Raw genomic sequence first — 27,929 nt, 5'->3', positions numbered from 1 at the left:
TTGAAAATCAGGAAGGAATTAAGTCTTATTCTTAATTGGTAAAGAAGATGAAATAGAGATTGTAAATTTTATTTTGTTGTAGATTTATGTAATATTCTAAAAAAAAATAAGTTTTTTTTATATTTTTTTTTTTTGGAGATCTTAATTTCACATTTTTTTATTTTGTATTTTTTTGTGAAAATTCGAAAACCGGTTTAAACCGTAGAAAAGTTGAGATCACCCATTTTTTTTAAAGTTGGTTTTCTATAAATCCCATTATAATTAAAGTATTGTATGTTTTTTGTTTGTTATTTGTCTCATTTTTTTGTTCATACTACATCTCATCAATCAACGAGGCGCTCTCATCAATCAACATCTAGGCAACCAATGTTGGGGTGTATATATAGTTTACACATATTATATAGCAGGGTTAGCCAACTTTTGTGAACATATGATCTACCCTTTATCTTAAAAATGTGTCGCGATCGACTTGTTGTGATAGGCGTAGTCTAAATGGGGGGAGGAGGTGTGAAATACATGCTAAGTCTACTTATGTAAAAAAATATAAATATTTAGTATCGATTTCGCGATCGATCGGTTGATCCCGATCGACTTGTTGGCTACCCTTGCTCTACAGGATTCAATACCTTTGAGGTAATTTCAGTTTTTAAATTTTGAAATTCAAGTAGAATAAATCAAAATATTTGTTATAAATACGGATGCGGTATTGGTGATTACGAGTCTTTTGCTCGTCAATCTTCTTCATATGAAGGAACTGGTGCAGCAATTCCATCAGCGGAAAAAAACACCGTAAAATAAACTAGTCTTGGAATTGCTGAAGTATTTCAATAACAAAATTCGTATTCAATTTCGTAAGTTCATCAATCATTTTGAGCTAAAACATTTATTAAAATATACCTTATTATAGTATATAATTCATATCCAAATGCACGGTCATTAGTTATAATTTTACTTTACTATAGAAATAATTGTAAATACAAAACAAGTGCGATCTAACAAGGATATTTATTGAAAGTAGATAGTATTTACAGCAAAAATTGAATATTCTAAACCATTTCAATTCTTATGAAAAACACAAAATATTCTTGGAAATAATAAAAAGAGAAACTGCGGATGAATTACCGTTTTCCCTTTACCAAATGAATAAATAATACATAAAATGCTAAAGCGTATATGATTTAGTTCATGTGTAATTCAGTGTATCGGATTGTGCACGGAAATCTGCCTGTTAAACTTTCATAAAGACTTCAATAATCAAATTATAGAGTAGTTCGTGCGAGGCGTTTAGGGAACACCCCTACACCCCCTAACGACGGTAGCCACAAATCAATCCAATGTAAATACAGTGAGCGTTCGGAAACGTTTTCGCCCTTATGCCTCGCACGTTTGAGGCCATTACAATTATTAATTATTCAGGATCTCGTGATGGCGATCTTGATTTTTCTTTCTCTACGACGCGTGTCATTTGTTTAACGCCCCTAACTCGACGGATAGGTTCCAACTCGAAACTGTACATTTCCATATTCAGTTCCAATCGCGATGGGTTCGAAGACGTCCACTTGGATTCTAATTATCATTTCGCTAATGAAAATTGTTTGCGGTCAAGATAAATTCATCAAATTCAGTAAGTTTTTACCATCAAGCAGATTTCCTATATTTGGACAAATTGTTTTAAAAACAATCATATTAAGTCATATTAAGAAAATCTACTATATTAATATTTGGTTATTTACTAGCTATTCTAACAATTCTACTGTAATTGTCACCCATCAAGTATATCCAGAGTTTTGCCGTGTTTAACTTATTTAATATAGTCGTCAAATTTAAAAATAACTACAATATTTATCTACAAAAGACATTTATGATTTTATCCATGACTTATTGTTATAATTAACGGATTCGTATTAAAAATGTGATTATTTTCTTAAGAGTAAGTAGTTCCTTAAACTTTATTTCAAGTTTTTGAAAAATTGTTGTTTTATTATACAATAATTTAAGTTAAACCATTCATAAATTAAGTACATAATTTCTTATTACGGTTATTATCTTATCTTATTAAGTGACATAATATTTTCTAAATACATAACATAAATTTTAGAATTACATAAAATGATATTTAAAAAAACATCACAAAAATCTAATTATCATTACATAAAAGTGACAATTTTAATTGTTTTAATTGTATACTTTGTACACTTGCACTAAATTTTAATAAAGATTAAATATAATCGCGTAATAATTAGGTTATTATGATATGTTTCAAACAAGTACTATTTGCTGTTAAGAGTTTTACTTATTGTTCAGGTCTGTAAATTAGAAAACATAAAATTATTATTTTTGGTGATTGCAGCTACCAAAAAAAAACTATAATTTATTTCCAAATAGAAATAATACTTAGGAAACATTTCAATTAAAGGATGTAATGTATTTAATGAGTTTTTCTTTACATATGGCTTATTCTTAAATATTTTGGTGAGAAATTTATTCAAAAACGGTTCAATTTACAAATATATTAACTTATTTTCCAATTTCCAACCAATATCACAATCATCACAAATATCGTCAGTGCGAGTCGCTTACATAACTCTCCTTTGTGGTCAATTGGGAAATTCTTATGCAATTGCTATACAATAATTACTTCTAATGACGGTAATTTACAGCATACATTTGTTCGGTGTATTATTTCGTTTCAATCAATCAATTTGCGAATCTTTTATATGGACCTTTGCTGCTCATTAACTCCAGTTCGTCTATGATGTAATCTTTCCTCCGCTTCCACACGGCGAATTTATAGACTAAAATACAAAATACTGAGAAACAAATTATGAATGTTACTATTATCATAGCAATCGTGGTTCCGCTCAACGAAATGTAGTTCTTCTCATGGGAAATATTATACAATTCATTCAGCATTTTCGTGTTGTTCAAAACAACCCCAATAGTATCTTGCAAAGAGGATATCTTATCATCAGTTTCTTTACAGTAAATCCCAGCCACGTTTTCTTTATCATATTGAAAGTCTTCATTAATTGTATATTTGATGTCGTTATCCCTGAAGTACCTAATCATTCCAGCGATGAAATCACAAGTCAACAGATTGTTCTTAACACTGAGTACATCCAAATTGGGTAGTTCACTGATGATCGAGCTGTAATCTACATTTTCAAGAAGATTTCCTTCCAAGACTAGGACGTGCAGATTCTCCAAAGGTTCCAAAACCTTGTAATCCAAAACTTTCAATTTGTTATAACTTATATTCAGAATCTCCAAGTTCTCCAAGTTACCAAAAATACTTCCATTCAAATAACCCAACTGATTGAACGACATGTCTAAAGTGTGCAAATTCTTTAAGTTTTTAAAAGTATCTTCACTCAAAACACTGAGATTATTATGCGAAAAATTGAGTACGTTCAGGTGAGAGTCAGTCATAAAATTTAATGAAATATTATTGAATTTATTGTTAGACAAATTCAGTTCTCGCAATGAGTGTAAATTTTTAAAAGTATTATTGTCAACTTTCATTATCTTATTCTGAGATAAATCAATACTCTTCAGACTAGTTAGTAGCTTCAGTTTATCTCCAAACACATAGAACTGATTTAAACGTAAATCTAGCACTTCCAAAGAAGGTATATTTAGGTGAATGAATCCTAACCTATTGTGACCCAGCATCAAATTCGTGATTTTCTTGTTGTTCGTGAAGGTTTCTTTATCAATAAACTCAATGGAATTATTTCTCAAGTTTAAAAATGTCAGGTTTATAAGTTCGCTAAAGTTTTTGCTACCTAAATTTATCAATCTGTTCCCTTCCAAGTCGAGTTTCAGCAAGTTAGTTGTATTCAAAATGCCAATTTTTGAAATAAAGTTGAACCTCAAATGGATTTCGCTCAAACGAATGCTGGAGATGTGATCTAAAACACTGAGATAATTGTTATCCAATTTGAGTTTTTCTAGATTAACTAAACAAGAGAACGAATTGTTTTGTAAGCTCGTCAAAGCGTTATTCGATAAATCCAATTGTTGCAGACTCTCCAATTCGCAGATGTTCAATCCTGTCAGATCGGTTAAGCTGTTATGACTCAAGTTCAAAGCCTCCATAGCTAATAAATCTCTGAAAGTACCATCAGCAAAACCGGTTAAATAATTGAACTGCAAGTTTAAGTTTTTAAGAGTAACCAGTCCATCGAGGAGGTTCAGCTCTAAAGCCTTCAATTTATTATGCGTTAAACTCAAGGTTTCCAGTTGAGATAGATACTCGAAATTCGTGCTGTTTTCGAACGTGATGTGGGAGTTGGTGATATTCAATTCACGAATGCGTTTGATGTTTTTGAAGAGTGTCGGGTTTAACTTAACGTTGGATTCGGTTATTGTGAGCATGATTTCGTTATAGACGGAAGTTTCGTACAGTTCCTGGTGATTGTTATGGTCGCAGAAGATCTCATATCCGTATCTGTAGACATGATGGTAGAACAGTTCCTTCCTGCATCCAATCGCGTGAAGATGTAGCAGGTTTATGGAAAGCAGGAATAGCGCCCATCTCATCTTGAACTAAAACAAAATAAAATATATTAGTAAAAGATTTAAAGAAAATTTACTAAAATACAATAGTTTTAAATTATTTGGAACCAGCAGATATAGCACCAAGTAGACACACGAACTACAAATTCAAAAGAAACGTAAAGTGGTCGTCGCTCGCTTATATTTATGTAATTGTCGGTAATTATACGTTTTTTTAGCGTGACGCTTAAGTGATTATTCATAATTTAAGCAGATTCTCGATAGTATTCGTAGCGCTAACAATTATGGAAATGGTAATAGCAGAAGTAGGAAGTTTGTTATTAACGTTTTTTCAAACAACGTAGTAATATATAAAAAATAGATAAATAAATTGAAACACAACTTTTTATTTTAGAAAATTTACTGCGAATAATTAATGAGGTATTTTGCTTAAACCTATCCTAATAAATTATATTTTGTTATGCAACTCAATTAGCACGCAAAATATTATGGGGAATTTCGTAAGAATGCAATAATCAGAGCGATTAAATTAAAAATAACATGCATGAATAATGTTAAAATTAATTAAAGAAACCGCAAATTAAATTTACAGATAATTAATGAGGTAATTATAATAAACATATTTATAACAAAGAAATGAAAACATAAAAAGGGGAAAACAATAATTGTGATCTAAGACTAAGTTCTATTCCTATTTTATTGTTTTGTATCTTGTGATTTTTTATTACTTGTTATTACGTTTACATAATGAAAATACAGTGGAATCTCGCTTAATGAGCACCTCACATAACGAGCATTTCGTTTAAGCGAGAAAAATGAATCGCTTAACGAACGATGTTTCGCATAACGAGAGACGATGAGAAAAGAAGTCCCTTTTACAACATTTTTAAAACTTGTGTACACATATTATCTGTAATATGTTTTACTATATGAGTAAAAATCCGGAAATTTTGGAACGGATTAAACGAGGTTCCACTGTACATATTTTCCATACAAATGTTATGTTTTACAAGAAGTTAACATAGATGATGAAATACTTAAAATTGCATCAACTTTGAATCGAAACGTTATTACATATTCATAAAAAAGGTGATAAATGTAAATAATCCTTGTATTTTCATATAAATAATTAAATAAATGCACTTAGTTGTATGTAAATAAAAGTTGATAGAATTATGTAAATATATGCATTCATAACTTGATACATCAAAACAAATAAAATTCAATTTGGGACTTTACTTAATTTTATTCTGGTAAATAAATCATTAACATTATACTTTACTAAATGTGGTTTTGGAATTTCCGAAACACCCAAGATTAAACATAAATAATTAAGCGAGACAAAGACGACGACACTTTAGTAAAATGGTTTATTATTTATTTAAATATCAGGAAATTAAAAAACAAAAACAAAATGTAAACCAATTATTAATGAACAAATAATTTAAGAATTAAATATTTCTAAATACGTTAATGGATATATATACGAGTCAAAGTACAAAAAAAGCTGATTATAGTAAAGATAAATCATTTTACAAAGAACTTTATTTGCTATACAACAGATCAGAGGTGGCAAAAACTTCATTTCAATAGATCACATTTTAAGTAGAATACTCGATCGCAATCAGTTTATATAGGAAATAATCGATCACAATAACGAACAAGTTTGCCTGCTATAAATAATTCAACAAGGTTTTTTCCAAAGATTTAAATGTTAGTTCCAAAAATGTTTACTTAAAACGATTATTTTCTAATTAATAAAAATATATCAGAAAAACACCAGTGTTGAATTAATATTTATAACAATGTAATTGAAATTAGAAATAATTATATAGTTGTAATAATAGAATAGAATCATTTTTAATGAAAATAATATGTATGATAATATATTCAAAATGTGCACATTTAGTAGCTTAGCCTAATTTATATCGTAACGGCTATTCTAATAAAGTAATGATAATGTTTATTGTTTGGTTTTTAATTGAGTATAATGAGCTTTGTATGTTAAATACGACCCTGATGGTAAACATTTGTTATTTTCTATTTACTCAGATATTGGTCTATTTATGTATAATAAGAACTTACATTCGAAATTTTTATAAATATTTTGAAGCGAAAATAGAACATTTATATATATATAGAAGTAAAAATGACCTTGTTTATAAATATATTAATTACTATATTTATCAATTAGTTAGGTTGCTTTCATTCTAACACAAAGTAAATGAGGTTAAGAAGTTGTTTAAATAATATTTAAAGACTAATATAATTTAATATGTTTAAATAAAATAATAATTGCGTCAATTATGACCAAAAGACTATAGACCAGTGGTTTCCAAACTTGATGTTATTACGCTTCCCTTAAAAATATTTAATCATTTGGCGCTTCCCCTATACAATTCATAAAATTCATTTGGAAATTTGCTTAGATCAGTCCGCACCTCCCTAGGGAAATTTAATTAATAAAAATAATTAATTTTATGGCTGAAAGACTGCAGTCAGTAATTAAATTAAATTACGTTATGAATTTTCTTACTATAAATTAAGTATATACTGTTGTATATTTTAATGAAGATCCCATATAAAATACAAACGAAATGCATATAACTATTACAGTTGTTATTTTTCCTTCGATAATTCATTAATATGGAAAACTTGTTTACGAACTTGAAACTACGACTCCGAGTTCTTTTCAGTCAATAAAAAAACACGATTGTAATTTATACAACCGCAAGCACATTCAAAACATGCAGGGATTTTTTTATTAATAATTTTGAAGATTATAAAGTGCAATCAAGGAAGATTTCGAGGATTTAAAAGAAAACATTCATTAACCAACGTTCCTGGTTTCACAAATAAACAAATCATTACAATTATAAAATCACTATATTTCGCGCATTAAATACATGTTTTTATAATTTATTATATAATTAATTCGTGCATTTATACGTTCAAAAGTAATAATGTTATTTATGAAAAAACACAAATTTCTTTTGGTTAACAAAGACGTCAATTTAATTCTCATAAGTAATTTGATTTATATAGTTTTCAGAGAAATATTTTTTTTGTTTGATTAACGTGTTCATGTAAAAATTAATTGGATCGCGAATCGTGTTTTGTTCAATTATTAGAAAATATAATTATTTTTGGTATTTTTTTTCTAATTAAATTTGTCTTATACATGTTCTTATTGGTTATGTACACGAAATCCTTCAATAGTCTTGTGAATGTTGTGTTATGTGAATGTGATTTGCTTAAATGCTACTAAACGTTTCCGTTCTACTTTTCACGTGTTAGCAAAACGTGCCCATTAAAATACTATCCTTGATAGATGCTGCTTAACTTTTATAAAACTTATTCTATAGCGAAGTTGTAGATAATATTACGCAACATGCATATACTTCTTATTAGGGTGGTTCTAAGATATTTGGTACTCGTAGTGTACTAACAATAATGCGCTCCTCTTCAAGCAAAATAACCCTGCAGAGAATATAGTTATTCAAAACTAAAATGTTCATTTTACAATGAAGAACTTTTAACTGGCAGATAACTTTTCCAGCAATAATAAATATGCTTTGTTATACTTAATTTCCACTAACCTTATACGATAGACCGAAACAAAAATACGAAAACAATAATTATGTAAATTACTTTGACTCAGAATTGAAAATAACAATATGAAGTAGATGATCAATTTAAAAAAATTTCCATGCACTTATTAATGTAAACAATAAACAATCATCAAAATATTTCTTTACACTACTTATATCTAAATGCATTCTTTAATAAATAATTAGTGTTTTTGAAGTTATAGTTAGAGATATGCGTGTATTTAAGAAATGCAATGATAAGAACATGATTCATTCTTACATAATTAATAATACTCATATTACTTACGTAATTAATAATACTCATATTTTCTTCACTGTAATTTACAGGTTTAATTAAAACTGAATTTTCGCAAACCACTCTGTCCCTGGTATTGTTTTTTTTCACATTGTTTTTTTATAATATTAGTTTTAGAACGTTCGTACCGAACGAACTTGATAAAATGAAATTATTTTCCTGGACGTAATACGAGCACTTTCAAATCGCAATTATCAACGCAAGGCTCAAAACTATTTCAAATACATGGTAGGAAGGAGCGGAAAAAAAATGCATCCCGAGCGGACCAGAAAAGGATGGAGAATTGTGTACAAAAACGGTTACCGGCCCGTGGAGAGAAAGGCTAGAAAATGTCTGCGGAAATTCGATTTCAAAAGAAAAATTAATCAAAAAAAGGAACGAAAGCAGTTCCAAAATGGCTTTTCAAATTCCTGAACGGATAACTTTCCAACAACGTAACTTTCTCAATGAAAAACTTCCTCGACGCATTTATTTTTTGAAATTTTAATTCTAACTGGTTACGATTTTTTTCTCTTATTTAATTGGAGAATGAAGGAGAGGGAAGTAAACAATTATAATCGATTTCCTACATGTGATAACTGTGTTTGTCTCAATGTACTTACGTGTTGAATGGGCTCTAGCAGAGGCTGTTTGTTCTGCAAGGCGATGAAGAAGAAGACAGGACAGTGGTTTCCACTGATTCCGATAAAGTCGGAACAATAAAAGCAAAAAAAAGATGATCACTTTTGAACCTGTTGGAAGTGTGTATTTGTAGACCTTCGTCATCCAAACACACGTACAGGTGTAGTAGAAGAGTTGCAGAAGAAGAAGAGGAGGAGGCTAAGCCTTTTATTTTGCCTGAGCCGGTCTTGAATGCGTGCAAGCACTTGGGTATATATGTGTGTGTATGTTCGAGTTTAGCAAACAACAAAATCCAGACCAGACATCTATACAGAGGTATTAATGGACGACGGTTCGTCAATCTTTATCGCCGCACAAATAACGTACCTATAATATATGGCGATAGCCTAAATACTATTATTTGCAATTGCGTGAATAGAAAAAAAACCTAATCGAAATACAATAGAATGCGACATTTTTACACGAAAGCAAATATCCAACGAATATGCAATAAATTATGTAGAAGACGCTTTAACTATAAACCGAAACATTTGAAATATGCAGAATAAAAAAAGAATAGAAACCGTGAATGTATGTAATAATAAAAAATAAACAACTTTGAAAGCATTATATTTATACGTAAAAATACTTTACACGTTTATGTTTTAATAAAAGTTGCTTTTGATTTACGAACTCGTCAATATCATTCGTACTTTGAGCATTTACATCTTTGTCTGGTCAATTATTTTATTACTTTAATTTATTTGCTGGAGTTATTCCGATGCGAAATGTGATGGAATGGAAAATTTATACACGAAAACCATCAAAAGTTGACGAACACAGCAATACACGCATTTGATATATACTGAAATATACACAAAACATTATTGTTTAATAAATAATTATGAAATATGCTGAAACATTGTAAATATGCAGAATAGAAATAGTTACTGCTTGTAATAATAAAAACAACTTTGAATCCATCACATTAATTCATTAACTCTCTAGAAAAATACGTTACATTTTCTGAAGTAAATATATTATTCTTGCAGAACAGATCAATAATATATTTAGTATGAATAAAAGTTACTTTGTTTTGTAAAATTGTTAATATCATTCATATAATTGTTTTGATTTTAATCGTTGTTTTATTTTATATTTTTAATTTAATTGCTGGAATTGTCCTACCACGCAATGGAAATCCACATTTTAAGCGATAAAATTAAAATACATAACATGCAAGATAAACGACTTTGGTATTCACTAAAACACTCCAATGTTGCACATTTTTAAAATAAATATGAAATATACCTGAACATTTAAAATATACAAAATGTATAACAAAAATAACTATTTAATGTATTAGTGTCCACAACAATACGTCAGAACGTAATATATATATATTATTTTTTTCAGGACAAATCAATAACATATTTATGTATTAATAAAAGTTTATTTTTGAAGTCGTCAATATCATTCGTGTAGGATTAGAATTTACTACGATGTCTGGTTAATTATTTTACAACTTAAATTCTATTGATTGCCTCCATATAAAACGCAATGGAATACTACATTTTTACACAAGAACCGACAAAAAGGAAATGACAAATGTGCATGTACATTTGAAATATGCAGAAAGTAGAATAAGAATAAATATTTTTTTTACATAAAGCATTATCAATCTTCAGAGCTTGTTACTCTTAAGATTAAAATATCAAAGTGGCTTGCATATGAAAAGTGAAGAAACAAAAAGTTTACCGTAGTACTTCGCATAGTGCGGATAATCGGTTACATCAATATCTCCGACAGAGACTCGTCTATATAAAGGTAAAAGAAGATTATAATGTATAAAAAATAATTTTCTGCGCTAATTTTTTAATATCCAAGATATTAGTTGGAAATTTTCTTTTTCTCTTCAATTATAATTTATCAAATATATTTTGCGAAAAGTATATCTCGGGGCCCCCATACTCTTAATGCTTAATCCGCCACTGATATAGAAACGTCATTTGGCCTTTTATATAATAATACAGTCAATTAACTACATATACATAAACATAAACATTTGTTTATTAGTTTACGAGATTAATTTTCTATGTTCTTATGCTGTATACAAATTTAAAGTGTTTTTTTCCAATGAACTTTATTTATGGTCTTCAAGGAAAACGGAAACAATAGGTAAACGACTATAGAAAAACAATTGAATGGTTATAATTGACAGATAAAAATAATTATAGATATTATTATCTACTAGAACTTGTTACAAAATGTTGCAATAGTTGTTTTTTTATAAATTAATTTTTAACTATTTGGCATTAATTTAGTTGTGTTAACTATTTTTTGCAACTAAGCAAGGTTCCACTTAAAAAAAACATAGCAATTCACGTGTATATCCTTACAAATCCATCAAATCAAGTTATTGTTTACTATATACAGATTTTCTTTTAGTACATAATAATTCAATTAAAAAATAGAAATGCTACTTTCAAAAACCATTTGTATTTTTAACTAACTAATTACATTTTTTTTTATATAATTACTATAAATAAAAAATAAAACTTAACTGAAGATTGTAAATTTGAATGTAAATGTTTTAGGAATGCGCCTGATAATAATATTCCATTTATGAATTTTCGCAATATTCGCACATAAAAACATATTTATTTGCAACTTCTTATCAAACTAGGCCGCATTTTGTATTCTAAGCAATTAAATAAATTGGTAAGCCAAAAAGATTAATTGTTTTAGAATTCTATTTTCTGCATAATAACTTCATTATCTAGACATATAGTAATTTCAATGTTTGTTGACTGATATGATACAATAACAAAATAATTATTCTAACTATTCTCAATGTAATAATCCATGCAATTTCTTAAACTAATGATGAATTGTTCTCAGTAAATTGGTAGTTTATAATTATAGGTTTATTTATAGCGTAATAAGTGAAGTCATAACAGTGGCGGAGTAAGCACTTAAGAGGCCCCAGTTGCAATTTAATTATGATGCCTTTTAACAATTCAAATATCAACATAGTTAATAATAAGTATTGGTTTTTTGAAGGACCGCATTAATGTTCTCGTGTGCTCATCTTAAAATATGAGGATCCCTTTCTATGAGGCCGCAACCGAGCGCGACTGAATCATAAGATATATAGCAATAATGGGTCTATATCGCAAGCCCGACAACCAAAAGATCATCTATTGAAATACGGACGTTCGAAATCCCGGCTGTATTAAAATCCCGACGCTTGAAATCCCGATTATGTCAAAATCCCGACTACCATAACCCGACAATCAAAATCCCGACTATATCAAAATCCCGACTACCATAAAAATGTTATTGTAGAAATTTATAAAAATAAAAGACACTGTCGGGATTTCGATATAGTCTGGATTTCGAACATCGGGATTTTGAGCCAGCCGGGATTTCGAACGTCGGGATTTCGATACACTCGGGATTTCAAACGTCGGGATTTCGATAGACGGGATTTCGGTTGTCGAGCTTGCGATTGCCACCGAGCAATAATACTTTGCTGTTAATCGGCTCCGCCAAGTTGCAGAACTAATCGAGGAACTAAATACATTCTAAGAATAACCGTACTAAAAGAGGTATGACTGTATAGAGGGAAAATTTTATCTAGTATTTTTTTAGAAAGCAGAAGGACCTATGGTCAATAGATGAATTTTAACTTTGCAGCAGTTAATTTTTTGTTTCATTACTATGGTATTAAAATGTTTTTAAATGTTTTTAATTGAAGATGTTATTATTTGACTCAATTAGTGAATTGTAGTGAATACGGACTGATCGAAGTCTATGCGAGGTTAATTTCACTAATCGTGAAAAAATCCAAAATTTCATATTTCCTAATGCCAACATGTTATTATTTATTTTTCAGTTTTAATAAAAGACTTGGGGCAAGAGGAATACACGCAATACATCGAGGATAGTCTTAAGTCTAATAATGTGGACAATAAATATGATTTGATTGTGTTAACTTTGGATGAAAATGCAGCATTTGAACAACGTAAATAATTAATTTAAGTACATTAATAATCTATTTAATAATGTGGTATAGTTTGCAGTGGCTTCTCGCAAGGAGGAACCATTATTCTGGATATTTCCATAACCGGTTACGAAGTTATAAAGGATATAGCAGACGAAATGAATGTTCCGTATGTCAAATTAGATCTGTCAATTAGTCCTATTTTGAGACTCCTGGATAAATACCTTGATGCTAGAAATTCTACCGATGTCGCATTGGTTTTCGAAGATCCTAAAGGTAGATATAGTAGATAAAATAATTGCTTATTATTAGTTTATTTCTTTGTAACTAGCTAAAATATTTTAAGTGTTAATGACAGACTAGTTGATTTTAAACTGATTTTCAGATGTTGACCAAGCTCTTTATTATTGGATCGATACAACACGCCTACGGATGGTTATCACTGAACAACTGGACCCAATTTCAGCTAAAAGACTACGAGACATGAGACCTAGTCCCAACAACTTGGCACTCTTAGCTTCGTCGGAGAACATGATGACTCTATATAATCAAGTATTATTATCATAAAAGATAAAGTTCCAAAAAAATCTAAACATTTGCTATGTTACAGTTAGAAAAGGAAAATCTGTTAAAGCTAGCTGAGCGCTGGAATCTGGTGATCACTGACTTCCAAAGGGATCGATTGGTCAATAAATTTATTCCATTCATCAACCTAATTTCACTCGATAAGTCCATGTGCTGCGGCTTGATAAAAACACACAATTGCGCTTGCAAGAGCTTCAATGATGCAGTAAAAAATTTAGTTACGGTTACGATTCAGTTGCTTTCCACTGTCCTCAACCGCATGTCTAAAACCGATTTAGAGATTTCCATTTCCTGCAATGAAACATTATACGACAGAGATGTAAGGGGAAGAATTGAGAGATCCTTGAACCAATTGATCATGGATGAGGAATTTATCAATTACGATCAATCGGTTATTGGTATGAGGACAAAAGGCTTTATAGAAATTGTAGATAGTAATAGTATACCAGTTGTGGTTGCCAAATATTTAGAAGGCGATTCCTTAGAGATCTTGATTGAAGATAAAATAAAGCAAGTTAAACCGTTCTACAGGATTGGAACCACTTATGTAATACATTGAAATATTATCTCTTCAGTTACTAATTTTTCATATATTCAAGGCTATGCCCTGGAGTTTCCCGGAAATTGATCCCGAAACCGGACTCGAACGTTGGACTGGTTATTGCTTGGACTTTGCTAAAAAACTTTCAGAAGTCATGAACTTTGATTACGAAATTGTCATCCCGAAGAAAGGAACGTTCGGAGAAAAAGACGAATTTGGTAATTGGAATGGAGTTATTGGCGACATTGTCAGAGGAGTGAGAATAGTTGAAAAAGAAAAAAGTAGCAAAATTTCAATGTCGTTTTTTAGGAAACTGATATGGCTATAGCGGCTTTAACAATGACCGCAGATCGCGAAGAAGTCGTTGATTTCATTGCTCCTTACTTTGAACAAGTCGGAATTACTATTGGTATAACTTTATCATATTATTTATATATATATCGTTTAATTGTTTAATTTATTAGTAATGAGAAAACCGGTGAGAAAAACATCGCTATTTAAGTTTATGACCGTGTTGAAATTAGAAGTTTGGTTGAGCATTGTGGGAGCGTTGGTGGTGACTGGTTTCATGGTTTGGTTTTTGGATAAATACTCTCCCTATAGTTCAAGAAATAACAAAGCCGCTTATCCTTATCCTTGCAGGTATATATTGAAAATATATTGTGAAAATACTGTGTTATTCAAATAATATTGTGTTTTTTTTATAAAAAAATGTTTTAAGACAATTCAATCTAAAAGAAAGCTTTTGGTTTGCCTTAACTTCATTCACACCTCAAGGAGGAGGAGAGGCTCCAAAAGCTTTATCAGGACGTACTTTGGTAGCATCATATTGGTTGTTTGTGGTTTTGATGTTAGCCACATTTACAGCTAATTTGGCGGCGTTTCTTACGGTTGAGAGGATGCAGGTTAATTCAAATACAAACTGTAAATGTATCAAATAATACGAATAAATTTCCAGACGCCGGTGCAATCTTTGGAACAACTTGCCAGGCAATCGCGTATCAACTATACGGTTGTGGAAAGTTCAGAGACCCACAAATATTTTATCAATATGAAATTCGCAGAAGACACACTTTATAGGTAATTAATATTTATGAAAAAAAAAGTTAATTGCAGAATTATAAACTTTACAGATTATGGAAGGAATTAACTTTAAATGCGTCCACAGATGATACAAGATATCGAGTCTGGGATTATCCAATTAGGGAAATGTATGGCCAAATATTGATATCTATCAATGATTCAATGCCTTTGCCCACAGCAAAAGCAGGTTTTGATAAAGTCGATGAGCTTTTAGAAGCAGATTTCGCTTTCATCCATGACTCGTCTGAAATTAAGTATGAAATTTCGAGAAACTGCAATTTCACTGAAGTCGGGGAGGTCTTCGCTGAAAAACCATATGCAATAGCAATTCAACAAGGCGGTCATTTACAAGATGCTATAAGCATAGTGTAAGTGCTGTAAACTCTGATAATTAACATTAATTAACATTACACTTACAGTATGTTAGACTTGCAAAGGGAACGTTTCTTCGAATCTTTACAAGCAAAATACTGGAATCATTCTGTTAAAGGAGAATGCGACAATGCTGATGACAATGAAGGAATTACTTTACAGAGTTTAGGTATTACATTTTACGCAGTTAATATATGATTATTACTTGTTGTTTTCTTTGCAGGTGGTGTTTTTATCGCTACATTGTTCGGCCTTGCATTAGCAATGATAACATTGGCGGGAGAGGTTTTCTATTATAGACATAAGAAGTCGCAGGACGAAGTAAAAAAATTAACGAAAGTTGAGAAGAAACAAGATCCGGAGAAACCCGAATCTAACAAGTTCATTAAGACTATGCCCGATGGTGGAACAATTACAATTGGGGAGTCCTTCAAGCCAACAACTATGGAGAAGATGAGAGTCTCACATATTGCTCTTTATCCTAGAACTAGAGGACGCTTACCAAATGTTGATGCATAAATTAAATATGTCATATAACTAAAAAATATTCTATGATTCTACATGATTAGTTATGCACTTATTAAAGCACTAAATACTAAAATATAAAAATGTTACTGTGTCCTTATACTGAATATACTATATTACAATTATGTACTTTTTATTTTGATGTATTTTTCCTATTTAGTAATGTTAATAACATATATTAAATACTTTTACTTTTATTATTGTTTTTTTTTAACTTCATGATTTAGATACATTTATCTAAATCATGATACAATTATACTTGCACAGGGGCGAATCTAGGCTCAAAGTTAACGGTGGGCCCCTGTATCATGTCCCTAATCCAGGATGTGTAATTCAAAAAATTCTTACATTTCTTACCCTGCTTGACAGTTAGATAAAAATACAGTATACATTATAGTAGATATTTATTTTCAAAGAATGAAAGATTTCAGAAAATGTTAGTGATTTTGTTGGAAACAATTTATTGGCTGTATACACATTTTCATGAAGAAGTTTCAACTGAATTCGGTAGCATTTTAAAAATTTTCAATTTTCTACTTTGCGATAATAAAACTTTGATGCCGGTGCGTGAGTTTTTTTATTGATATACACACATATTTTGTATTTGAAATATTTTTTTTCATTAACGTTGGCAGACGATTTGTTCCTTTTTTCTGTAGTGGTAGCAGCTAAATAGCGAATTTATTAACTAAGTAGTTTGGTTCAGTTTGGTTCCTCCTTAAGTCGACCCTGTGTGTGACCATGAGTGTGAGTGTGACAATGAGCACCAGGGGATCACAGGATACGGCAAAATTGTAATTATTTCTTTTTTAGGACATGAGATTGGTATGAGATGTTAGCAGAGCCTGAGAGAGAATATATTTCGTCCGAAATCGGTTGAAGATTGTACTGTTTCAAATGTTTACTTTTCGATAATAAAACGTTTTATGAATATTCAAATATTTTGTCTGTTTTCGCCATTTCGCCGTTGTGAGGAAAAAGCAAGTAACATGTCTACAATTATTCTTTATTTATATATATATTTATGTGTGTCTAAGTACAATTGATTTAATGAACGTTCATCTATTAGGATCACCTATAAGGAGGAAGTACGTGGACAACACTGGCTAAGGTAACTAATTATTTACTAAATACATTTAAATTACTATTAATTATTGTTTTTGCTTTAGATTGTATCATACACCAGTAAACGAGAATAATCTATTAGCATTGTCTAGACGTAGAGCATCTTTGAAGTTATTAATTATTATATAGGAGCATTCGCAAATAAAAACATTTTTAATTTATTTATATTTTTATATATATTTATATATCACTGCGCGTGCGTGTGTTGTATAGTTATTTTCTTTTTTTTAATGTTGGCGTGGAAGAGCACTTCATAGCACTTAATAGCAACTACAACTTGCACCTAGCGAGCAATTAAAGTCCCAACTGATGATCACTTATATATGCAACTTGCAGGTGTTGTATATTTGGTAGTCTAATTTCACTGTTTATATTGTTATTTAAAAATGGCGGAAGAAGTAAAGGTAAACGAAGAAGTAGAGTTAAAAAAGCCTGAAATCGAGGAGAAACCTGTTACTCAAAATGATGATGATGCTGAGAGCGGCGAAGAACAACCTCTGGACATTGGAGAGCATTACCTTGTTCGAAGATCCGACGAAAATTGGCGTAAGTAACCAATATAACCTAACAAAATTTAATTCAAATTTTCTTTGTTATTATTTTCTTCTAGATCCTGCCGAAATCATCCAGACTCGCTATAGCAACACAGACCAACAATATGAGTACTATGTACACTACGAGGGCTACAACCGCAGATTGGATGAATGGGTAATAAACTCCAAAATAAACTATAAAATGGTATGTTATAATTTCCTTTTCCAGGTTCCCAGAGGTAGAATCATGTCATCAAGATTTAACATGGATGGCAGCAAAGTCAACGACAAGACATGGAAAGAGAGGCCTCCTGTTGTTACAGATCTGCTATCGGACAGTACTGACAGGAAGATCACTCGCAATCAGAAACGACGACACGACGAAATTAATCACATACAGAAAACGTAAATTAATTGTTGCAATTCTCATATCAGTTTAAATAATTGATTTCGCATAATCTAATCAGCATAGTGCAATGATTAAATTAATTATCGTTTATTTTACTTTAATTAGGTACGCGGAAATGGACCCGACGACAGCTGCGTTAGAAAAGGAGCACGAGCAGATTACCAAAGTGAAATACATTGATCGTATTCAAATCGGTCGTTTCGAGATTGACACATGGTACTTCAGTCCGTATCCGGAGGAGTATGGCAGACAGAGCAAACTGTGGATTTGCGAGTATTGCTTGAAATACATGAGGTTGGAGAAAAGTTACAGATATCACATGGTAAATAATATTTTATATTATAGACGAATTATATTTGATATTGTTATTTGGTTTTAGAGTGAATGCACCTCCAGGCAACCAGTTGGCAAAGAAATCTATAGGAAGGGTACTTTATCGGTTTACGAAGTTGATGGGAAGGATTATAAAATATATTGTCAGAATCTGTGTTTATTAGCGAAGTTATTTTTGGACCATAAAACGCTATATTTTGACGTCGAGCCGTTTCTATTTTATATTTTGTGTGAAGTTGATAAACAAGGAGCTCATATAGTCGGGTATTTCTCAAAAGTATGTTATTTGAATTTACTATTTCAACAAAGTTCTATATAATTTTTATTTTTGGAAGGAAAAAGAATCGCCAGATGGAAATAATGTAGCATGTATATTAACATTGCCACCCTACCAAAGACAAGGTTACGGCAAATTACTTATTGCATTCAGTTACGAACTTTCTAGAAGAGAGGAAACGGTCGGTAGTCCCGAACAGCCATTGAGCGATTTAGGAAAATTAAGTTATAGGAGTTACTGGAGTTGGGTTCTCCTAGAAATATTAAGAGATTTCAGAGGTGGAACTCTCAGTATTAAAGATCTAAGCCAAATGACAAGTATTACACAAACCGACATAATTTCCACCTTGCAAAGTATGAACATGGTAAAATATTGGAAGGGCCAGCACGTGATTTGTGTTACACCTAAGTTAGTTGAGGAACATATCAAATCAAGCCAATACAAGAGGCCAAGGCTTTGCGTCGATAGTGGAGCTTTGCGTTGGACCCCTCGCAGGCATAACAAGGTCGGAAAGAAGTAATGTTTTTTAGCCATGTTGACATAAGCAAAACATTTAAAATTGTATATATTTAATCTTTAATATAATAAATATATAATTTAGTAATAAATTACTAATTACTTTACTTAATTATTTTGAAATAATTGTATGTGTAAACAATGATATATATTACGTAATCCAATATAAAATCTAAAAAAATGATTCTTTCCTTTCATTCCCATAGTTGTGAATCATATTTACTTGTAGTATTGTCCACAATCTGCTAAATACTGTTTTTAACTTGCTTAGTCACTTTTTTCCTGTTAGTAATTGAAACAATCATGGTATTGTTATAAATTTTTAATGTATGTTGTTAATATGTAAAATTGGTAAATTGAAAAAAGTATAGTTAAAATATATTTTTGTATAAATAATATTATTTATATAATATAATCATAAAAAAGAATTTTCATTTGTTTTAATAAATGTATGTATTTGTAAATATTTATGGGCCCTTAATCTCTTGACATATGAATATAAGTAATGTGATAGTTTTCGAGGCAAATTATTACGTTGTTTTCACAGTTCCTAAGGTATATACCTTTTTCGTTGACATTACCTTCCATAATTTCTGAAAAATCTAATTCGTCACTGCTGGATAAAGTTCTTACTTGTTTAGGTTTTCTTTTAATATAACTTCAGAATTTTCGTTTGAACTACTTGCGATAATACCGTTAGAATTATTATTATTATTTAAGCAGTGTAATTATAAATTTACCTTTAAAGATGCCTGGGACATGTCTTAAAAGAATTAAACAGCATATTATATATAAAAAGAAGTATATTGGATTTAAGGCTGAATATCACAATTTTATTTTCTAGTAAGTACAGAAACCACATTATGATTTTATATATTAGTAATTTATTTTACAGTCTTAATTCTGATTGTATTCTTTATCATCCAAATCCATAAATAAGTATTTCTTAGTACATTCTGACTATTAATACATGCATTGTTTTAGGAAATAATTAAAGTTTTTTTTTAGAATTTAACGGGTTTTATTAGAAATAATTCATTTATAATTCATGTATAATTCAAAGATCGAATAGCTTATTTCTTTGTACCGCATGCACCAGACTTGGAAATATATCGATCAAACGCCCTAAACGCAATGCTCGGCCCATATAGTCTGCAGCAATCATGTTAAAATTTCCACAAACCGTAATAATGTATTTGTAAATTCCACATTTACTCCATATTACGTTAACAAATATTATAAAACCTAAGGAATAGAGTATTAAATTTGTTGTTAGTTTTATTTTATGTTATTTCACAATATTTTTATTTACATATATTTTTACTTCTTTAAAAAAGTATGATCGTCTATCAAATTTAAAGTTTATAGTATCTGTACTCAGTCATAACTATTGTTTGCACAATCTCATTTATACCACTCAATTGTTTGTTGAGAGTGTGTGTTTTTCTTGTCTTATCTTCACAATTTTCAATCTTTCCTTTCCGTCGCTGATAATTAATTACGCTTATTACATAAATTCTTTTATTTAATTTTTATCTGAGCTCCGCTAACTAATTGCTTGCAGCCTCGTCATAATTCCAGATTCAAGGCTACACACTTGCTGTTATTATTCCGTACTGTTATTACCATTATATTTCATTATTAAGCGACTGGAGGGAATTAAATAATAATAGAAACGATCTTGCTCTTGCACATACACGAACTATATACAGTTATTTCTATGGATAAGCGGCAGGAACAACAGAAAAATTATAGTTGCCCATTTCCGGCGTTCATCTTTGATATTTTCAATACCAGTCTAAAGATGCGGCTCAGTTTTCTTTTAGTATCAAGCTATTTTTAACCAAAGATGGGATTGGAAGTGTTTCTGTTAATTGCAACGCTTGTCCGTAACGCCAATTTAATGATTCATATTTATAATATTACAAAATGTATTAATTTAATCTGAATTGAAAATGAATAAAATTTATTATTTGTCTATGCAAATATAAAATTATCGAATTAAATATATTATAATGCCACATATATATTAAATATTTAAGATGTATGTTGGTTTATTTCACAATTTATTGAACATATATTAAAGTTATATTTTCGTACCATATTTTCGTAAACTGCACAGAAAGAGAAATGTCTACGAAATCATAATTAATATCGACAATTAAATTTGCTGAATTGCAAGTAAATATTGTTGCATATTACAACACTTGAACATAGGTATGGTGTTTGTATGTACTGTAAGACCTCATTTAACCCTGCCTCGATTAACGCTGATTTGCTATAAAGTGGTTTGTTAGATCAGAATCACATCAAAATCCAGGTAAATAAAAAGCTTAGAATTTAGCCGGATTAAAATTATCAAGGCATTTCTTTGACTCGTATATAATACGATTATTCCCGAAACGTAGCCCAAAATCTATGCTCAAATTGTATATGAGCGTGATATTAAGGAGTTACTGCTGTTTTCTGGCGAAGGCCTTACCAACGACGACCTTCAAGAACTGGCAGAACAAGGAATTAAAGAACGTGATTCTGAGAACAATGAACCAAAAGAACTTGCTACAGGAATTGTCTTCAGGAACGCACTAAAGCGCTAAACTAGGTCTTACTGTATACTGTGCCCTTAATGATAGTCATTAATTTTTAAAATAAATATGATTTTAAGGAATTTATAAGATTATCTTCTTAATAAAAATAGAGATGTATTGTTTGTTATATTAGCACTAGTTTTTCTTATACATATTTGTTGTGAATAAAATAAAAATTAATAATAAAATCACATTCGTATATAATGTGTTTGACATTAATTTGTTTTAGATAATTTTATGTCAGTTAAATTTGATATTTGTAATGTGACAAGTGCTAAAAATGTTCCTTGAATTTGTATGGGTTGTAATCTCCAAGTCTTCTAAAGTAAGGTATGAGTATGTATTACTTTTTACACATTCAATGGCTTTCAAAGTTCTTCTGAAGTTATATTTGTTCATGCATGAATATAATACTATTTGAAAATCAATTTCTATCTTAAATCATATAAAACAATTGTTATATTATTAATAAAATCTATCTATTACTACACTATTATTATTTCACGAATTAATTAGTTGGTAATAAACATCAATATTTGCATTAAAAACATGATTGATCTTAATATAATTGCCGATATTGTAACATACTTTTTGATAAGTTTAATTCTTATTCAATATTTTCGAGCGAATGCACCCATGGATGACTTATTGTCTAGAATCAAAGCAGTTCCCTCATTTTTTTAATTAATCTTCGAATTGAGGACACATTCGGATCATTATTTTGACTACAAATTCTATGAAGTTTACGAATTACAAAACTTTATTTATTTTAAATTGAGTTTTCACAATAGTAAAGCGTCGTTATTCCGTGCAGCATTCTGTATTTACTAATTAGAAGATTATATGAAACTTTTAGACATCTCAACTTCATACTTTGCTTTACAATTATGAACTTAAAACGATATTGTAGTGCTTTATATATTTTTTAACTTGAATAATTTAAATGAGGGTTTCCCAAACAATGTTTCGCGGAACAAGTTTTTCGGGAAACCCTATATTTAGGGCCCTTAAATAGTAAAAACTCTTTATTTCAATGATTGTCTTTATTTCAAATCTAGGGGGCCTCAAATAAAAGTACGCCTTCGTGTCCTGTGAGGGGACGATATGATGATCTGCCACTGCTTTGTAGGATCGTGTTTGATAAGGTTTTTTTTTTAATAATATTATATATATATTAGGGCAGAAAGATTAGGGCCAATAGCTCACTGTAGCAGTAGACTTTTTGTTTAATTATTTTTCGATGGAAATGTTAAATTATGATATATTGATAATTACTAAATACTTAATTAATAAATCTTAATTATTGTATAAATTCAAAAAGTATTTCAATGTTATTATATCATGAGCACTGTATTAATAATTTGTACTTTCTACGTTTTTACTTTTGTTGGCCGGAAAACTTGAAGCTACACTTTCTTTTTATTTAATGAATTTACATCTGAAAATGTCGACATATTTAATTATTTATAATAATAAAATGTTTAGTTCATATTTGATTAACATCCTGTCAAGATAATAGTAAGAGTAATTTATTTGCAATAGGTAATAAAGAAAATAGAATGTACGGAAATAACGTTCATTAATAGTATAATAATTCAATATATAACACAGACTTAATTATAATCAAATTCGGAAAATACAATTCTTTTCCATCCACAAAATTATTAGGATTTTATATAAATTCGATTAATCTTCTGAAAAGTCTCATTATATTATATATATTAAACTTTTATAAATAATGTGATAAGATAACTGAATTTACAACGAAATAAATGTATTATTAAAGAATAATTTTTCTATGTCGAATCACATAGAAAAATGCTCCAAGTTAGAGTAATGTAATACATATTTATTTTTCTTATTTTTTTTTAATTCTAGATTATGATTATATTTTTAGAATATATTTACATTTATTTTTCAATTAGTTACTATCTGAGCGAGTTAGGCTTGTTTTTGTTTTATTTTGTTATTTAAGTACATACAAAATATATTAAAACTTAATTACCAATAGGTTGTTAAAAGCAATTGTTAAGTGATAACGGATAGTTTTTTTTGTTGATGTTTCAAAACATGTAAAGGAATAGTAAAGTATCTCAACCATAAAAAAGGCAAACACATCTGCTAAGCCCTTTTTCATATATAAATGTTTAAGGTATAATCTATCTGATACTACTGACAGTTGTAGGTATGAATAAACATTATTTATATTTGTCATTTGTTACATATTTTAAAAAATCGAATGAAAAGAAAGTAAATTGAAAATAAAACAAAAAATAGTAAGAAGATGGGTATGTTCAATAAAATTGTATATAAAATATGGAGGTAGTTGAAGCAAAAATAATATTCAGAAAAGCAATAATCTCGAAGTTATATAATCTGAGCATTTGATTCAGATGTTAATAAAAGCGAATGGTTACAAAAAAATAATTTAATTGGGTAAACCGTATTTTTTTTAACGCTTCCTCTGCACCTGTCCATCGGGGTAGGAAGGGTCAGCTGTTACACCTTCATCCAACAGATGAATTCTATTGGAACGTGCACAGTTCTTGCAATCTGCTCGCCCGTATGGAGCGTGCCTTGTGTATATATAATTATGCCGAAAACTTAGAGGCAACCTAAAAGCAGGTAGCCAAAAGCTGAATTTAAACAAAAAAAAACTTCAAAATGGAATAGAACTAAAATGTATAGACTTTAGTTTCTATTTTTTAATTATTTATTTAAATACACTTGACATTTATTTAAAAATTATTTTATTTGTGTCCTTTGAATTCTACTGATCAATGGTATTACTGATATATGTTCTATATATATTTTTTTTAAATCACGTTGTTCTATTTTTTATATTTCTCAAGAAAAATATGATACTCTAATTTATCTTATATAATTTCACTTTTTCATAATATCTGTCCTATTTTATTCTGGTCATTGTATTGTCTTTCTCTTATTTTCATATATATTATTCTTATATAAAATTTTATAAATGTCTTCTGCTGCTTATAATTTGGAATTACATTTGATTTCAACAGTATTTTTAATTATTGGATTTGAAAAATCATTATCGTAAAATCCCATATGCTTGAATTGAATATTTGTATGTTGAAAATCTCAACTAATTAAATATTTGATTATAATCTTCAAAGATGCAAACATTACGTAATGTTTATTTAAAAAAAAGTTGATTTTATGTTTTATATTTAGGATTAATTTCATTGATCATAAAATAAAACACTTATTTCAGATTTAATAATTTTGAGTTGATTTAAAGAAATTCATCGAATTTCTTCAGAATGTTCTTAAAAAATACTTCATGATTTTTCAACTGCAGTAATACTAATTTGCGACATATAAAAGTATTTTGAGAATAATACATATTTCACTGATAGAATTAAAAGTTTAGAAAACTGTTTTTTTTGTTTGTTTTAAAAAATGTTATTTTTCTTTGCATATTATTTTTCTATGACTATTATAAAGCAGATTAGTACTATAAAAATGATTTAAATAATTACATTAATATATGACTAAGAAACCGTATGAGAATTTAGAAAATTGTATTTTTTCACATTCATTCTGTTAATCTCAACAAATTTTGATAGTTTAAAATACTTTTTTTAATTCAATGTAATACTTTCTTTTCTTAATCACTAACAGATTTTCTTAAATTGCAAACATTAAATATAAAGCAAATTGTATAACATAATTTCTAAATTAAAAAGAGGATCTACATTCAGAAACATGACAACTTCCAAATATAAACAAATGAGAATCAATGAAAACTTTCATTGAGAGATTATTTTTAATAAAGATGATTTATGAAAATCTTCAATGAAATATTGGAGAAATTTGTCGAAAGATATATACCATTATATTTAAGATGATAATTAGGAAGGCTTCATATTCTTATATCTTATTCAATGCATTGGTGGCATTTTCGAAATAACTTGTACCAGATTCCGCGATACTTCATTTTGAATTACCACCAAGAAAACATATAAGGATTTCTAAATGGTGAAACAGGAATATCTTTAATAGAAAACATTGAAGATTTATCAAAAGAAATCGTAGAAAATATCAAGGCTGGCTCGAATTTCATAAAAGTGTTCTCGCTGGAAGCATCTTAATTATACTGCAATATTTTCTTATATGCTGCGTTTTATCGACCAAATAATAGAATTTGTTAAATTAGAATGTTAACTGTTTCCTTGAATTATCAAATGCGTTTATTTCAAATTTGTTTTATATATAAAAACATAAGGAGATTAAAATTGGAAATTATAAATTGATCTAATTGAATGGCTTTTAAATGACGATCATTTTATAAAAGGACATCTGGGGCTTTAGAAACACTATCAATTTCCACTTGCATTGTCGGTGCGAGTACCTGGAATCGAAAAGCTGGAGAGGTATGTGTATAGGAAGAGAGCAGAGCGAGATAGCGAATAATAGATAATGCGGCACGGTGAGTAGACCGGATAGAGTGAGGGAAATTGGAAGCACGTTGCGGCATTCAACAGGTGATGCATTTAGTCGCCGGCTAACATCTCCAAAGTGCGGAACATTCACGTCGCCCCGAATCGAAACGGTCTACGAAACATTACAAAATCCTGCACACGAGCAAAAAAAAAGTGTTTCCAAAACCATACGGTAAAAGTGCAAAAACATATTGTCAGTGTTTCCATTTCAGTTGAGTGTGTTCTATTATTGTTGTTCGGTATTTGGTTGTGATTGTTGTTGCATCGTCCTTTGGAGCTACTGAATATGGAATAGCCTGGTCGGGTCATCACTTTTGGGTATCTTCTCGCGGATTCGAAAAAGGTAATGCCACCAAATAAGGGATAGATATAGCACGGTTTCGATTGTTGCGATCGCGATGCACGACCTCTGCCATTGCCAATAAAGTGCGTAAACATCGGATGGAGCCTAGGCAATGCTGTGTACGAGTTGAATAGCAGAACCGCAATGGAACAGATGGTCGATGAAAGCAAATAACAAAGCCTGATGAGGAAGGCATATCGATAAAGATATACTCTTTCCTGCAGCAATTAGTAACATTTCTAAAGTTTTTCCATAAGTTGTTGCATCAAATATCTATATATAGTTGACTGCAACAATATAAAGTATTTACAAGAATTACGTTGTATTTGAATATTTTACCATGTGATTTACCATTAGCTTAAACATACTAAGAAAACTTTGAATTATGTAATGTGGTGTGAAGGACACATTGAATCATCAATGTTAATGTTTACCTTTTTACAAAAATAAATATAATAAAATCAATTGTTTGGGAATAATTCACCAAGTTATAAATTATTTACCTTTATTGGTAACATTTTACAAAAAATAACAAACAAATAAACTATTATTTAGAAAATTTGTATTGGGCTTAATTTGACTGTAATAATAGCAATCATGTTAATTTTCTGTTTGGACAACACCAGAAAATATTTTTATTAAAAATTAAAAAAGTCTAATATTTTTTTAAAATAATAATAATTACACCCCACTTAAAATAAATGGTCTATATATTGCAACAACTACAAAATTAGTGGTCCAAATATACTTATTTATATATTACTCACAAACAAATATAATACAAATAGAAAAAATAGCTTCGTATATACAACAGATTTTTTTATAGAAATTTGAATTAAGGGAATTAAGTTGAAGTAATTAACATTCAATGGTTTTCAAATTAATTTAAATTTCAATAATTAGGCTTCACACTAAACTTCCGGTTTACTACCGAGTCTAGGCGCCAGTTATTTTTCATATTCCTGCACATTTCAATTAACGATGTTTACTTGAATCCGAACAAAAATAACAAACAAAATCACTTGGAGTTCCACTAAATGAACATAAGCAAGGTTCCTGACATACATCAACATTGGTAAGTTATATAGGATGTAACGCGAATTGAATTAATCAGTATACATTTACTCGAAACACAATTATCATAAAACATCAAAGCAATTAAGAGAAGTCGAAAGTTTTTAATGAATGGAATTAAATGCA

General features: G+C 29.6%; 3 protein-coding genes across 5 annotated transcripts; 2 read left to right on the top strand and 1 right to left on the bottom strand.

Moving 5' to 3' along the window:
• The first annotated feature begins 1,463 nt into the window (after nucleotides 1–1,463).
• On the top strand, nucleotides 1,464–16,224 carry LOC108566667 (ionotropic receptor 25a). The gene is made up of 13 exons (XM_017926651.1): nucleotides 1,464–1,624; nucleotides 12,923–13,051; nucleotides 13,103–13,306; nucleotides 13,416–13,582; nucleotides 13,641–14,162; nucleotides 14,215–14,412; nucleotides 14,466–14,565; nucleotides 14,621–14,798; nucleotides 14,878–15,061; nucleotides 15,115–15,236; nucleotides 15,290–15,607; nucleotides 15,659–15,780; nucleotides 15,835–16,224. The coding sequence occupies exons 1-13, from the start codon at nucleotides 1,540–1,542 to the stop codon at nucleotides 16,128–16,130; spliced, it is 2,625 nt and encodes an 874-aa protein (XP_017782140.1). The 5' UTR covers nucleotides 1,464–1,539; the 3' UTR covers nucleotides 16,131–16,224.
• On the bottom strand, nucleotides 2,473–9,356 carry LOC108566668 (leucine-rich repeat-containing protein 15-like). 3 transcript variants are annotated; one of them, XM_017926655.1, is made up of 2 exons: nucleotides 9,027–9,356; nucleotides 2,473–4,548 (listed from the first exon to the last, which is right to left on the bottom strand). In XM_017926655.1, exon 2 carries the CDS (start codon nucleotides 4,540–4,542, stop codon nucleotides 2,698–2,700), a length of 1,845 nt encoding a protein of 614 aa, XP_017782144.1. In that variant the 5' UTR covers nucleotides 4,543–4,548; nucleotides 9,027–9,356; the 3' UTR covers nucleotides 2,473–2,697. The 3 variants fall into 3 exon arrangements, with proteins under 3 accessions (XP_017782144.1, XP_017782141.1, XP_017782143.1); XM_017926652.1 differs by lacking the exon at nucleotides 9,027–9,356 and adding an exon at nucleotides 8,416–8,529; XM_017926654.1 differs by lacking the exon at nucleotides 9,027–9,356 and adding an exon at nucleotides 4,604–4,682.
• Nucleotides 16,225–17,523: 1,299 nt separating the features above from the next.
• Nucleotides 17,524–19,421, top strand: LOC108566661 (histone acetyltransferase KAT8-like). The gene is made up of 6 exons (XM_017926645.1): nucleotides 17,524–17,807; nucleotides 17,872–17,969; nucleotides 18,024–18,199; nucleotides 18,309–18,525; nucleotides 18,583–18,813; nucleotides 18,872–19,421. Exons 1-6 carry the CDS (start codon nucleotides 17,648–17,650, stop codon nucleotides 19,331–19,333), a joined length of 1,344 nt encoding a protein of 447 aa, XP_017782134.1. The 5' UTR covers nucleotides 17,524–17,647; the 3' UTR covers nucleotides 19,334–19,421.
• Nucleotides 19,422–27,929: the final 8,508 nt, after the last annotated feature.

This window comes from Nicrophorus vespilloides, unplaced genomic scaffold, assembly GCF_001412225.1.
Source record: "Nicrophorus vespilloides isolate i.1.1-1 unplaced genomic scaffold, Nicve_v1.0, whole genome shotgun sequence".
In the NCBI taxonomy this organism is placed as follows: domain Eukaryota; kingdom Metazoa; phylum Arthropoda; class Insecta; order Coleoptera; family Silphidae; genus Nicrophorus; species Nicrophorus vespilloides.
This window is presented reverse-complemented; position numbering and strand designations above follow the sequence as displayed.

Excerpts from the sequence above, each read along its gene's own strand:
- LOC108566661 (XM_017926645.1), top strand. The coding sequence starts at position 17,648 with ATGGCGGAAGAAGTAAAGGTAAACGAAGAAGTAGAGTTAAAAAAGCCT. Across the intron at positions 18,200-18,308 it reads ATTAATCACATACAGAAAAC|GTACGCGGAAATGGACCCGA; the intron begins GTAAATTAATTG and ends TACTTTAATTAG. Across the intron at positions 18,814-18,871 it reads TAGTCGGGTATTTCTCAAAA|GAAAAAGAATCGCCAGATGG; the intron begins GTATGTTATTTG and ends TATTTTTGGAAG.
- LOC108566667 (XM_017926651.1), top strand. The coding sequence starts at position 1,540 with ATGGGTTCGAAGACGTCCACTTGGATTCTAATTATCATTTCGCTAATG. Across the intron at positions 1,625-12,922 it reads AGATAAATTCATCAAATTCA|TTTTAATAAAAGACTTGGGG; the intron begins GTAAGTTTTTAC and ends TTTATTTTTCAG. Across the intron at positions 15,781-15,834 it reads AATTACTTTACAGAGTTTAG|GTGGTGTTTTTATCGCTACA; the intron begins GTATTACATTTT and ends TTTTCTTTGCAG.